The sequence below is a fragment of the Cyanistes caeruleus genome, chromosome 15 (assembly GCF_971803275.1).
Source record: "Cyanistes caeruleus chromosome 15, bCyaCae1.hap1.1, whole genome shotgun sequence".
Lineage (NCBI taxonomy): Eukaryota > Metazoa > Chordata > Aves > Passeriformes > Paridae > Cyanistes > Cyanistes caeruleus.
Window position 1 is genome coordinate 8,031,610 of NC_141715.1, and position 14,165 is coordinate 8,045,774.

Here is a 14,165-nt window from a genome sequence, read left to right on the forward strand (position 1 = left end):
GTTTGATTAAATGCTAATTATTCTTGATAGAAAATGACAAAGGACCATTTGGTAGAAGAGAAAACATCTCTCCAGAAGAGCCTCCTGTATTATGAAAGCCAACATGGACGGCCGGTAATGCTTGGCTTTATTTCAAACTGTGTCCTTGTGTGCACAGACAGCAGTAACTCTTGAGCAATAGTAAGACCAGAATTTAATGCTGGTGTGTGGGGTTCTTCTTTCTCCTTCTCCAAAACACAAAGGTATCTATTGGCCTCCATGTTGCCATCTGAGGAACTTGCTGCACTGACTTCTAAAAAAAAAAAAAAGTATGTATTAATAGGCCCCCTTTTCAGAAATCAGGAGATTATTGGAGTGTGCAAAGTGATGGGTGTCATTTGGTGCCTTATATGTCTGCGAGGCAAAGAGATGTCTTAAAAATAAACAAGATTATTGAATTTCCTGGGAAAAGCTGGAAATGTTATTCTGGATTTCACAGAAACAGAAATGAAAAGACAGTTCCCACCCCTCTTCTCTACAATTCCATCTTTTTCTTTTTTCCCTTTCATTTCTGTAGAACCATTGTCATTGCCAGGCACACATCTTTTTCCTGAGTTCTTGTCCCTTTTTTGCCTCTTTTCCATGGATATTTAAAGACAGAGGGTTTGCCTGTGCTGAAGCTCTCCTAATTTATAGGAAGTGTTTAAATCTTTTCCATGAAAAATTTAGGGCATTAAAGTGAGAGAGAATGAAAAAGCACTCACTTATTCCCTTTTATCTGCATAAATTCCCTTTCCTACACACAGTTTAAGGTAGTTTTATATTCCTAGTTGGACTGTTGGTGGCCTGGCAGGAGAAGCACACGGCTTTGTGTTTGCTTGTCTGTGATTGAGTGACCGGTATAATTAATTCTGTGGTTTCTCTGCCTTTAGGTTACTAGAGAAGAAAGACATATTGTGAAGCCACTTTATGACAGATACAGACTTGTAAAACAAATGTTAACTAGAGCAAGCATTACTCCTATTCTTGTGAGTAAAACAAATGCTATTTCTATTTATTTTCCCACTTTCGATCTGCAAGGCTGCCTTTAGAAGAGCTAGTAACACTGTTCTGTGAAACATCTTTCTTGTGGAACATATAAGATATTGTTGTCATTGTACTTGGGGCATTTGATTTACTGCTGAGAACAGAGCACTTCCAAGCTGTCTGTGACCTTGATGGCTCTTGGGAATTAAATGGTTCTCTGTGGAAGTGAGTTGTGCTAACTTGCTATGGCTGAGATGTTCCCAAGTGCCTGTGCTAGGTATGGATCCACAGGACATACTGTACTTCTAGTCCTTCCCAGAATAGTAACACCAGTTGCAGTGCAGGTTGCTGTCAGCAGAGGCTTGAGTGACGGGACTGCCATCACAACCATTTCATTCCTTCATGCTTCCCTGGAGAGAAGTTACCAGCAGCAGGTTACCAGCATCTGTACAACATCTGTGCTTTTTCACTGTGTTTTCACTTCATTTCCTTCTGAATTTTCTATCCTCTCTCTGTGGTCTTCTAAGAGAAGAGGAAGAAAAGTTTTCATACTGTGCAAGGAAATCGATGTAACCTTGTTTATAGTACCTGTAAAACAGCTGGGGAGTAACAGCCAGCAGATTTTGTTCTGCATGAGCCATAATCCAAGCCTTGCATACTGATCCAGACTTTTTGGATGTTGGCTGCTTACCATTTTGGAAGGAAGGGACTGCATAGCTGATGTGAGATAATCTCTTTGCATACAGACAGTTCTTCCCAGACATAGGTAACTGAGCTTACTCAGCAGGAACTTAATCTGCTCTTTACATTGTCACTGACAGTTCTTGGCTCTCCCCTCTAAGCAGGAATGCACTGAGATACAGGGATCAGGTCAAGATTCTGCATTTCTTGCATACTTTTTTTTAGTGGCTCCTTTTAAAGAAAAATATGATTTTCATCACAGTCAAGTTTAAGGGCTTTTATATCAGAATCCCTTTCTGTAATCCATAAACCCAGGTTGCTCTTAAGCACTGATGTGTTTCTGTGTCTGGTGAATCACAGCTTTCTGGTAGCGCCCTTGACTGATTGAGCTCTGTCCCATCTCTCCCCTCAGAAATCTGACTCTTTAGCTGAGATGGATTTTACGTTCTGGGTAGCCTTATGACCATGCCATAGTCATTCTGGTTTTTTTGGCTGTGAAATAAAGGGATGGGTGATAACCCACCAGAAAGGTTTTAAATTCAGGAGAGATGTCAGTAACATGATTCCTAATCTCTGGTGCAGGCAACACCTGTAAAATCTTTTTCACAGGTCTTTGCTTTTAAAAACTCTAAGAGCTACAAGGAGCTCTCTCTTATTGCCAAGGATTGTTCAGTGATAGCTTCTAAGTAGTCTATATTCAGTGCCAGATATTTCAGGGATGGATATTTAGGTTTGTATGGCAGTTGATTCCGTATCTCTTCCTGTATTCTGGTACACTAATGACATGCATTGAAGCCTGTATGGAAATGTCCAGAGAAGCAGGAGACTATTTTCCTTTCATGAACTAAAGTTTTTGACACGTCATTGTCTGTGTGGGTTTTGTGTTTCACCTTTTTCCTGTCCAGAGGCCATCTGTTGGAATTGCTTCTGCTGTCTGGGGATAAGGGTTGAGCAGGACATTATGTCAGGTGTGCAGCAGGGACCTGGACAGCACAGGGACACCTGTTTTAGGCTGGAGTTCAAAGGACTTTGAGGTGGAAACAGGTAGCTCTGATTTCACACTTCCAACTGCGGGGCTTCAGAATGGTCTGGAAAAAGAACTTGGCAGGATTATTCCCAGTGGATGCTTGTCAGGATATAAGCAGCTCTGGCCTCTATAACTGTGCTTTGGTAGGAACAAGAATAAGGAACAGAATTCAGAACTGTCATTGCACTTTATTAATCTACAAAACATGGAGAGAATAAATGCTTTTTATTTTAAATCTGAAAAGGAATATTTCAAAACCAGTTATAAGCTACAACATTTATTTCTGTGTCGAGGATACCTTGGGTATCTGAGCTTTTTGGATTGTATGGTTTTTTTATTTGTGCTCTGTAAGTATATTTGCAGTCTTTTATTCATCTCAAAGAGGAAATATTGGGTGACTTCAATGTAATTCTGACTTCAAATGGCACTTGATGTCTTACCGTACATTTTGAAACAGATCTCCATTTTTTCAGGGATCACCATCAACCAAGAGGCGGGGGCAGATGTTACAGCCCATTATTGAAGGTGAAACTGCCCATTTTTTTGAAGAAATTAAGGTAGGTACAGTGCATTAAAAAAAATATTTCCTAGTATTTGTAATGGGGAAGCAAAATAGATCACATTTGTTTTGAATTTCTGTTTTCACTTTCAGGAAGAAGAGGAGGAAAGTGATGGTTTGTCTACAGACCTGAATGATATCTTAAAAACTGCTGCCCAAACACAGCCTGTTCTAAGCCCAGTTGAAAACTCTGAGTCTGATATTGAAGATGGTCAAGAGAAACTCACCCGGGACCTGAGGCTCTCCAGCACCCGAGCTGCTTCTATGTATGGACAATCAAATGGATAATTTAATTTTAGTAGTTGCAATTATTGTTGTTAGTCATGATACTAAATCTATGATGTTGGAAGGGAGTGACATGTTCAGCACTTCTCAGGAAATGTTTGGATTGAATGAGTGTTCTTTGCTCTGACATGTCTGACTAAGATCTTTTTGTACTCAGTGAATTATTTAGTATCTTCTAAACCTTCTTCAGCCTTACTTGAGCTGTGTAGACAGCAGAAAATTTATATCCCTTTATTAACTGCTAGTTTGTTCTCAATATTTCACTTTCAAACTGACAGCATGTTCCTTATGAGCCAGACAAATAAATTATTAGTACAGCTAGCTCAGTTGTTTCTGAGGAATTTAAATTCTATTGTACGGCAAACATATTTTTCTTTCACTTCAAATTTTTAGGCCTGAATTATTGGAGCAACTGTGGAAAGCTAGAGCTGAGAAAAAGAAGCTACGTAAGACATTACGAGAATTTGAAGAGGAGTTTTATCAGCAGAATGGAAGGTTTGTTTAGCACAAAACCAGATGCTGGGCTGCAGCCTCATTATGTAGCCAAGTATATCTTCTAACTTTGAAAGTTGTCAGCTGGAATCTGATCTGTTTTGATCTGCTGTGAATAATCTCCTGAGGGAGATAACTTTGTGTATTTTTAACAGTTCTGTTTTTAAAAAATAACATTTAAAAATACCTACTAAAAAGTATGATTTTTTTATTATAAAAACCCCATCTTATCCCTGTTCTGAAACATAGGGAAGGGGAATTTTCCCATCCACTCTTTGTTCCAGTAGGTCAGTTCTGGCAGTGAATATTTGCTTTACCAGTAAAGGTTTTCATAATTTTTATTCTTCTCCATACTGTTTAGTTCTTATAGGCTTCTTATTTGAATTTGTTTTGTCATGAATTGGATTGCATTGCTGCCCATTGTATTTTCATTTTGTATTTTCATGTCTCATGTCATGAACAAAACTAACAACACTCCTAAGAGGTCACTTTATTGACTTGCAAATGCTCTCACTTGACTGTGCCTTCTCCTGTATTTCTCCTGAACTACAAACCCCTGGACCATTGGTCACACAAATTCCAGTAATGTGGCTTTATTGTGCATGTATTGAATTTGGGACAAAACTCCTTTTGACTTTGATAGCAATTAATGAGGTTAATCATATTAATAGATTATTTATTATAGTCCAGTAAGAATAACGCTCTGCTGCAAATTTGTGAGTCAGTCTGCTTACAGTGAAAAATGTAGATTGACTTAAATTTGTATTTTTCTGTAGTGTGCACACAGGATCTGAAATTAATCTCTTCGTATCCCATTAGTAAAATTCCCAGGGGTGCTTAGGACAATGATTATTACCCAGTGCTGCAGCAGTTGTTCTGAATAAATGCTGCTGGGTTTTCAGTTCAGTTTTTTAGGTGATGGCAGTTTTAAGTACAATAAATTAAAATATAATGTCATGCCTGTTATTGGTGAACAAGCTGCCAATAATGTTTTCATCTGCCCTAAAATAACTTCCTGTAGCTGCTTTTCCATGTTTGGCTAGCTGCAGGATGGAGGATTTAGTTGAAATTTTGATGTTTTTGTTTTTACAGGAACGTACAGAAAGAAGATCGTGTCCCAATGCTGGATGAGTACAGGGAGTACAAGAAAATCAAAGCCAAACTGAGGCTGTTAGAAGTCCTTATCAGCAAACAAGATTCTTCAAAATCAATTTAAATTATATTCCTCCAACCTGTTGAGTAACATGCTGTTTTCATATACTACCCCTGTACTTACTGGGTGCTTGTGTTCATGTGTCATGCACTGTTGAAAGAATCCAGTTTGTGCACTTTACTGTGGTGCCACTAGGACATGTTTGAAGGGTAAGTAGGTCCTGTCTAGAGAGCAAATAAGGTTTCTTAGTTTGAGACTGCTCTATCCAACTTTAGCAAACACAGTTTCCATCGAAGTTTTGTATTCCAGATGCATCCATCCTGTTCCAAAACAACCATAGATTTTTTTTTTCTTTAGCATTCAAGAACTTTGAAACTTTTGTTATTACCAACCTTTTGCATTGTTGAAGAAATTATTAATACTGTAATGCTACACCGAACTACTCCCTTGCCTAAAAAAAAAATCAGCAAATTAAGGGTACAGCTCTTAATTACTGGAACACTTAAACAGACTGTAATTCCTTTCAAAGGACTGCTGTGGAACAACTTTGATTTTCTGGTATTCTAAATTGCATGTATACACAGTAATAATTAACGCCTATGGATTTTGCTCTTTAGCAGTCACGTTTCCTCCTTGATAAAGATGACAGTGGACAAACCAGAAAGTGACCTTTTCTTAGTGGCTTTTAAACCTTGGAAAACTGAAAAGTTCAATCACATGCTGCCTACAGGACTCATGTCATTGTTGTTCATTTGATCCCTTTTTCAGTTGTTGTTTATCAGCCAGTGGTGATGTAGTGTTTGGGCTGAATTGGATACGGCATCTCCGCTTTCGGAAGATTTGAGGAGCGCAGTGAACACTTTGGTGTTTGGGAAATCTGATGGCACTCAGACTTGTGTGGCTCCACAGAAAGGAGCTGGCTTAGGACAGTTAAAATCCCACTGTACCTGAAATGAGTATGGTGTCAAGGGCTAAAATCAGTGTAGTTAACATGCACCACAGGGAGAACTGTTGGTTTGGAGTGGAAAGATTACTGCTGTTTATCACGGTTTTGTTTTACAGTTGGAGAATAAAATACATTATCTAATCCTTACGATGTAAGCAAAACAGTTTATGGGCCTTGCATGATTTAGCTTCAGAGTTGAATCTAAATAATGTTTTGAGTATCACATCTGCTGTGCTGAATGATGATTTAGGGACTAGCTTTGCTCTGCAGGAGCCATCTGCAGCTGTTTCTGATCTGGCAAAATCAAAATGTTAATTTCAGCTGGTGCTTTCTCAGTTTTTTTTTCTTTTATTTCAGTGTATCGGTTTGATTGTGGCAATGTTTTGCATGCACCTACTCTCACTGCATGTTTTTATGACTGGCTAATGTCAACATAGCAATGATTCACTCTGCTTTATGAAAGACCAAAAATGAACTTTCTCACAATGTAAGAAATGGCTCGCACATCAACTCAGAGACTTGCTGTTCTGTCATGGAGCATATAAAATAGGTTGCAAGTAGGATTTTAGTGCTCAGATTTCATTTGTGTACTGTAGTATACTTCTTGGTTTGTTTTACTCTGCTTGTAGGCATGTAATTTTGGAATTCAGAAAAAAAAAGCACTAAAACTATTGAGCACTGGTGGTATGCCTTTTTTTCTTTTTTTTTTTTTTTTAACTGCTAAGTGATCTGGGACCGTAGAGAATTATGAGGTTAAACTAGTCTTGAGACCATTTACCAATTTTATTCTGTTCCATTGTGCAATGTACACTTCAGTTCCTTTTCTATCAGTCTGCAGACACGGGTGTATCCAAACATTGAAACTAATGTGTACTGTATAGTGTTGTACATGAATGTTTGTGTTTTATATACCACATGCAAAATGTCAATATGCACTATTTAAATGTTTTAAATAATATATTCCTCCTTTATAATGCTTAAATCTATATGATTCCAATATTTTTATAAGTGAGTGAGTGATCAGACTGGTTCCAATTCAGAATTAACAGCTGCTTTGTGTTTGTTATGCAGTGTTTGGCTGTTTATTCAGTATAGTAGATAAGCATGGCAACAGTTATGCTGAGTGTGTTTTGTGCCATCCTTGTTGAGCAATAAATAAATGGTAGAACTAGGCATTTTGTGATATAACAGTTTTACTTTGGTAAAAGCAAAACCTATCTATATAGGTTTATAGCATATATCTATATGGATATATAGATATGGAATATATACAACTAAACCAGATATAATTGCATTGCTATGTCTGGTGGTCATTGTATAGACTTTTGTAATAAAAGTACCTTAACCTTTATTGTCTTGTATCTTTGTTTCTCATCGTGCTTTGTCCTCCTCTGCCATCTCTTAAAAACGAGTGCTGCGTCCTTTGCAGCTCCTGTTGATAGCTACAGGGTGTTGTGAGGTGAGTGTCGAGATCACCACGATGTGCCCTGCTGGTGGCTCGGGTGAAACTGCATCTCCTGGAGCCGTTCTGCCCGTGCCGGCTGTGCGGGAGAGGGGCCCAGCAGCTCCTGGACTGGCAGCTTGGATCATGGTCCTGGCTGGGCTTCAGTTCCTGCTGGGAGTGATGCAGGAGCACGCTGGGAGTCTGGCTCCTTCCTGCCCCAGCAGCAGCCTGGCAGCAGATGGAGCAGGGAGCCACCACTGGGACAATTCATTCACTGCCAGTGAACGCTCCCTCAGCTGAGCACGGCTGTTGTGTCTCTATCCATGAGCATCTCTATCCCTGGAATCAGTACTGCAGCAGTCACTGCTCTCTGTGGCCAGGAAACACTGCTCTTGCACACTGCTGTGCACACCACAGGATGCTTTTTCTCTGAACCAAACAGCCTTTATTTCATAGTGTGTTGTGGGTTCATAGAAAGTGATCAAGGTCTTGGAAGCTGATTCTTGTTGTATTCTGTGAAAATCCACCTCTCTTGAACCTAGGGTGTGGCAGGGGCTGAAGAACTCCTGAAGGCGAAGACTCTGCTTGTGGATATGTGGCACTGCAGGTACATGGGAACAAGAAACCTTGGGCATGTTCTTTGGGTTGGGCAGAATAACCTTCCCTCTGATCACATCATGGCCTTTCTCTGAAAACAGGGGAAATTCATTCCTGGGACATTGGCCTGAAGAATGAACAAGGTTCCTGCAGGTCTGTTCTACAGTCCCCTGTTTTTCCTTAATTACAGGATTTATTCAGTGAAGCTTGCTGTGACCAGGATGTTAATAAGAAAACAAAATTCCCTCAGAGACTGGTTTAGTGGGAACTGCTGCAAATCGATGTGCATTGAACTAAGATTTTAAGGAGGAAATAACTGTATTGAATAGTATTGGTCAAAATGGAGGAGAAGCATGTTTTTGAGGGTGCAAAAAGCTTGGTTATATTGGGAAGAATTATTACTGGAGAACCAGTTCTGAGGCAAGGCAAGTCTAGAGTCTTCCAACCTTTCTCTCTTCAGATTTGTCAGAGCTGTTGTCGCTGCAGGGCACAGAGCTTGCAGGGAAAAGCCAGGCAGAGTGTGGAGAGGGTGTCCTGTGCCCCAGGGGAGTGGGGTGGGGTTGAGGAGTGCTTGAAAGCTCTTTTGGGAAGGTCTGGGAGAGGAAATGTGTCCAAAGGTTGTGAGGCTCTGTATGAGAGGGCTGCCAGCAGGAGGAAAGTTTGGAGATGCCAAAGGTGCCACACACCTGCTTTCCTGCTGTCAGGCTATTGAGTAATCGGGATCAGCACATCCTCAGTGACCTATGTGTTCAGGGCCAAGTGTCCTGGGCTACTGCCTGGCAACAAGATCCCTTTGGAGGGGAAGGGTGGATGGATTGGCGTGGCCAGGAGATCACAGTACAGAATCAGTGACCCCTGGTGGGGGTACTGCTTACCCTCTTGGGCTGGAAATCCCCTCCTGGGACCCTTTGAATGCCTCTGCTCCCTTCTCCGTGACCCTGCTCCTCCACACTGGGATTAGACACAGGAAGAATGGAGCCCATGTAGCAGCGTGATAATGCAGGACATCGGCTTTAAAATACAGCTACTTGTAGGATTTGTGTAAGATTCGGGGGGCTGGGGCTGCGTGTCCTGCAGGAGCCGAGATGTGCAGCAGCAGAACTTGCCTGGGGCAGGGACTGGGGCTGCCCCGGCTTTTCCCGTGGCATCGGCCGGACGGCGCCTGGACGCGTTTTCCTTGTCCTGCAGCCGAGTCCTAGCGATAAACAGCCAGCAGTGACTGCCTGGGAGTGCACATGACTTGTGTCTGGGGCTACGGGAATAAAGGGATTGAGGAATAAAAGGGATGTTCCCGGAATCCCGGCTGGTACAAGGATGAAGCGCCCTCTGGTGCCGACAGCGGTGAGGTCCTGAGCCGAGGGGAAGAGACTTGGGGTTTTTCCTGAAAGCTTAAATTTATTCTTTTTTCTCTGAAGGTAACCGATACCTGCGGTAGGAATTGTTGGGAGATCAGCATTAACCTCGGCAGCTGATGCATGAACGGAGCAAGGGCAAAGGGAGCGTGGATGTGAGGGAGCAGGTCCGGGATGCTGCCAGGGCTCGGGATCTGCTCCCCTGGTCACAGCTGGGTCTCAGAGCAGCAGAAGTTGATGTCATTCAGGCATCTGTAGAAGTGCCTGCCTGGAGCCCCAGCAGGGCTGGGCAGTTCTCAGAACAGCACCTGAAAGGTTTGGAGAAATGAGCCAAAAGCAATGGTTGTTATACATTTATTGACAGTCCTGCTCCTCTTGAACAGATATGGGAAAAAAAAAAAAGTGTGGGGGTGTGTAGTTGGTTTTAATTAAACTGCGTGAACAGTCTGTTCCCAGCTGAGCTCAGACACTCTGCTGTGCCCTCTTTCCTGAAGCTCTACTAAATCCTTCCCTTCCTGAGGGCAGCCAGTATAAAAGCATTTAAAATATCTTCAAATCACTGACTTTGTGCAGTTCTTCTGCCTCTCGGATTGTTGCTCAGTGAGGTTTCAGCAAGCACTGCAGCTGCCTGAGGATGGGAACAACATCTGCAGGAACAGGCTCCCACACCCTGCTGGAATGCTGCACTGGAGATGTCACTGAGCTGAGTCTCTGTCCTCAGAGACTGGATACCCTTGATGAAGTTCCTTCCCTTCCTGTAGATTTGATAACTCCAAATTCAACACCAGAGGGATGTGAAAAAAAACCAAACCACGTCTCAAACAAAGCCAGCATGGCTGACTGGGACACCAGTACCACAATCACTCCTGCAGGAAGAGATACATTTTTGTTTGTTGGGAAAAATGTTCCACATCTGGCTGTAAGTAGACTTTCCTTCTGGCCCTTCCAAAAAAGACAGGATATAGAAATACACATTTCTTTTCAGAGTGGAGAGAGATGGCAGGGATTGTTGTGCAGTAATGTTTACAGACAGCCTGGGGGCTTTTCCCTTCCTTCTTGTAGAAGTGATTTTAAAATAAAAATATGTTGTACAGACACAGACTTACTCCAGATATGGAACTGGAACAAAGACTGCAAGAAACCTCTTAGCAAAACAAAGAGAAGTTGCAGTAATATTTCTTCTTGCTGTAGATGCAGCCTGTGACCCAATAGATTGCTGTGAAACTTGTTTGTTTTCCATACATCTGTTTCTGGTTAACGTTTGGGGAAATGTCCAGCTCACAACTTTATACAATTGCTAAAACTCCCTGATCTCGCCCTGCTGCCAATTCTACTGTTGCAGTGTAGGACATGGCCTGAAAAAGATTTCATTTTACTTCATGGCTATAATTGGTGATTTATCTTTATTTATAGGTTTAGCTTTTGGTATTTCTATCATGTTAAAAATAGTATCCTATGGAGAAATAGACTTTGTAAGTCACAGTGGAGGCAGCTGTGACTCCTTTTGTATTCAACTTCCAGAATATAAACAGCAGTTTCTAAGATTATAGGTAAGAATAAAGCCTACTGTTTTCCTTAGCACTGTCTCCATTGGTTTGGCCCCAGAGGTTAGGAACAAAGGTAGTTCCTAGTTTAGGAGAAGTTTGCACTCTCTGTCCAGAGATCAGCAGATATATTTGCAAATAAAATACAATTAAATTAGGTGTCCCATCATGAAGGCAGTCCTGAATCAAGGTCAGAACACTTTGCCTCCTTCTGCAGTTAAGAAATAGTTACATTTTTCATAGCTGTTGGCTACAAAACTGTGACTGCCTTCCTCTCTTGCAGCCAGGCTGTCTGTACAGGTCACACCTGGCTAACACTGGGTCTAGGAGAAGGCTGAGTTTAGGGAGGCTCTTTCCCTGTGGTGTTATCCCAGCTGCTTCAATGGAGACAGCTGCCCACATGCAATTTTTTTTAAATGAGCTTGGAATTCTCATGACCCATGTTCATGAGGGGAAGGTGATTTTAACTCTGGAATCTTATAAACAGAATTCTCCCTTTGAGCTCCATCTTTGCAACTCGCCCATGAGAAGGTAAAAGTGAACATTTACTCTGTGCTAAGGAACACTGTGATTCCTGAGTACACAGAAAGGGAATACCAGCCAATACATTTATCCAGGGAAGGGAGATGTTGACAGCACATTTACAACGTGTTGTAAAGAACTCACCAGGGTGCAAGGAAACAGCAATCTGGATAAACATGGGCATCAGCCAGCAGCTCTTCCTTTAGCTGGGACCCTTCTGCAGTGCCGACAGTGTTGGAGACAAGGGTAAGGATGGATCTTGGATGAAAGCAGAAGCCAGGGAGACTCCAGTCCAGCTCCCTGCCCTCTCTTCAAGCTGTCATTTTGCACAGGGAAGAATGGATCTGCTTCAAAAGGCCCTTGGTTAGATTTGAAGAACCTGAGCTTTTTGGTTGTTTTGTTGTAAGCTGCATATATGAGACTTTACTAGCCAAACCTTCAGTGTTTGTGCTGTGGCAGTTGTGGGTTTGTGCTGTGCCACACGCCACACACACTCCAGTTTTACTGTGCCAGCTCCACTGTGCTCCAGAGCTCCCCTGCTCTGCCAGGATTCAGGCTAAAACAAACAGGGTGGATAAAGAGTAGGGAGGACACAGAGCCACAGCAAGGCCAGAAAGGGGTTTCTGTTCTGGACCCTGGTCTGTGCAGCCTCTTCAGGGTAGGACAGGTTAGACTGAGTCTAACCAGGCACAGACTGGGGCTCTCCTGCCTCAATGACTCTTTAGCCAGTGCTGGCCTAGGCTGGCAAACACAGAGGTGAAAGCCAAGGGATAGCTCACCCCCACAGCAGCAAATGCAGCCAGTTCTGGGCACTTCTGAAGTATTTCTTCCTCAGTTTTACTGTCTTGGTAGCTCCCTAGACCATGGGTGCCATGACAAAGAGGCAACACAAGACTTGGCAAGGACACAGAATTAATCACAACACGTGACTGATCTGATGGGCTTCATGTAGGAGGTGTGAGAGGAGCTGAGAGCAGCCTCGGTGTCAGGGAAAAAACTGGGGCCTGGTGATAAATACCATCTCAGGCCTTAATTATCTAATATTGCTAATAACAAGGACTAATAATACAGTCTTTGACCTTGAAAAAGACCAAAAAATCTTTTCCAACAGCCAGCAACAACCAGTGTACAGACCAGACACCAACTATTGCCAAAAAATGGGAAAGACGGATCTGGGTCTGTTCCTTGATCTAACTGGATTTCTGAACTTTTTATGAATTACTGTCTTGCCAGCTGCTACCTATGGAAAAGTGGCTGCACTTGCCTGAGGTACTCAGACTTTCCTCGTGTCTTTATGGAAACACCATGCCTCAGTAAATTGGATTTCACACATAGTAAAGCTAAGAGCTCACCTGATTATCCAGAAGAGGTTCACATTAGCATTACATCTTGAGAAATACATATACATTTATGTTTATGAAATGCAAACAAGCTCTTGATTAATGCAGCTCTGTTTCCTCTAGAGAGCTGGCTGTTCTGCCTGAGAAACATCAACTTCTCCACACTCTCCTGCTTTGATTTAGGTGAAGATATATCCTCCACTGTTGTACCAGCCAGTACATGATCCCAGTTCCATGGGGATAATGAGGAGGCTGAGGTGTATTTCCATCTCTCAGAAATGGGAAAACAAAACAGCTCAGCTTATGGAACCCAAACTGATGTAAGCCTGAACTTTAATTTTGTAATCCTTGTTAGTTCTTGTGTTCTTCTGCACGCAAAACTGACCACTTAAGACAGACCTTAAAATAACATTTTTCTTTACATTAAAAACAAGACATGCAGCTTTAACATATTCCCAGTGCCTTTATTTAGTTGCTCAGTTCCTTCATAAAGCAGATATTGCTTACTAATCTGGATTTCACCCAACATGGGCTAGGTAGTTTATTACTTTAAAACTATATTTCATTACCTTAAATGAAATAACTCTGGTTTACATAGATCATTGTTACTTAGGCATGTTCACGTGGTCTCTCATTGTGTTAAATCAGTGCTAAATGAAGTGTGTGAAGCAGAGCATTTCCAGAGTATTTTTGCCTGATTCCAATTTATAAACATGTGATTTAAATTCAGGCCTCCTATAATTGATTTCTGCAGAGATGATAGAGGAGATAAGAACACTAACATGTGCTTCTGCTCAACTGGGCTCCTCTTTCCAGTTCTTCCTGTCTATCTGCTATGGATTTCCCATGCCAAATACCCATCTCTAATGTTGGCACAAAAACAAATCCATGGTTTATCTCAATGTAAACAAGAGAAAAGCTCAGCTAATTGCACTCATGGCTCTTACTGACTGCAGAATCGTGGCACTTTCAGAAACATTTCTGTGTTCAGGCAGGATTACTTGCTAAGATTGATTCCTTAGACTGAAATCAGACCTGTCTTCAGCTCAGTAATGATGTTTGCTGTATGCTAAAAAAGTGTGGAATTCCAGCTAGATGGATCCAGTGTTGTTGCCTCCTTTCAGCTGGTGGACCTGGGCTAGTCCCAAATTCCTGCAGCCAATATGGCTGTTGTTGTTTGGGAGGGTTAATGCTGTGTTGTGATAGCATTTCTCCCAC

The 14,165-nt window shown here is 41.9% G+C and overlaps 1 protein-coding gene across 20 annotated transcripts in view; it reads left to right on the forward strand.

Annotated features, from left to right (window-relative positions):
- FAM13B (family with sequence similarity 13 member B) overlaps nucleotides 1-7,499 on the forward strand; it is a 45,036-nt gene extending 37,537 nt beyond the window's left edge. For 11 of the 20 annotated variants that reach the window (XM_023936017.2, XM_086851713.1, XM_023936016.2 and 8 more), the window contains 6 exons: nucleotides 31-114; nucleotides 912-1,007; nucleotides 3,187-3,270; nucleotides 3,366-3,538; nucleotides 3,951-4,052; nucleotides 5,142-7,499. In XM_023936017.2, coding sequence (XP_023791785.1) covers nucleotides 31-114; nucleotides 912-1,007; nucleotides 3,187-3,270; nucleotides 3,366-3,538; nucleotides 3,951-4,052; nucleotides 5,142-5,265 — 663 coding nt within the window. In that variant the 3' untranslated portion in view covers nucleotides 5,266-7,499. The remainder of the gene's footprint in view (nucleotides 1-30; nucleotides 115-911; nucleotides 1,008-3,186; nucleotides 3,271-3,365; nucleotides 3,539-3,950; nucleotides 4,053-5,141) is intronic. The other 9 variants (XM_086851718.1, XM_086851721.1, XM_086851722.1 and 6 more) reach the window with 1 other exon arrangement.
- The last annotated feature ends 6,666 nt before the right edge of the window (nucleotides 7,500-14,165 follow it).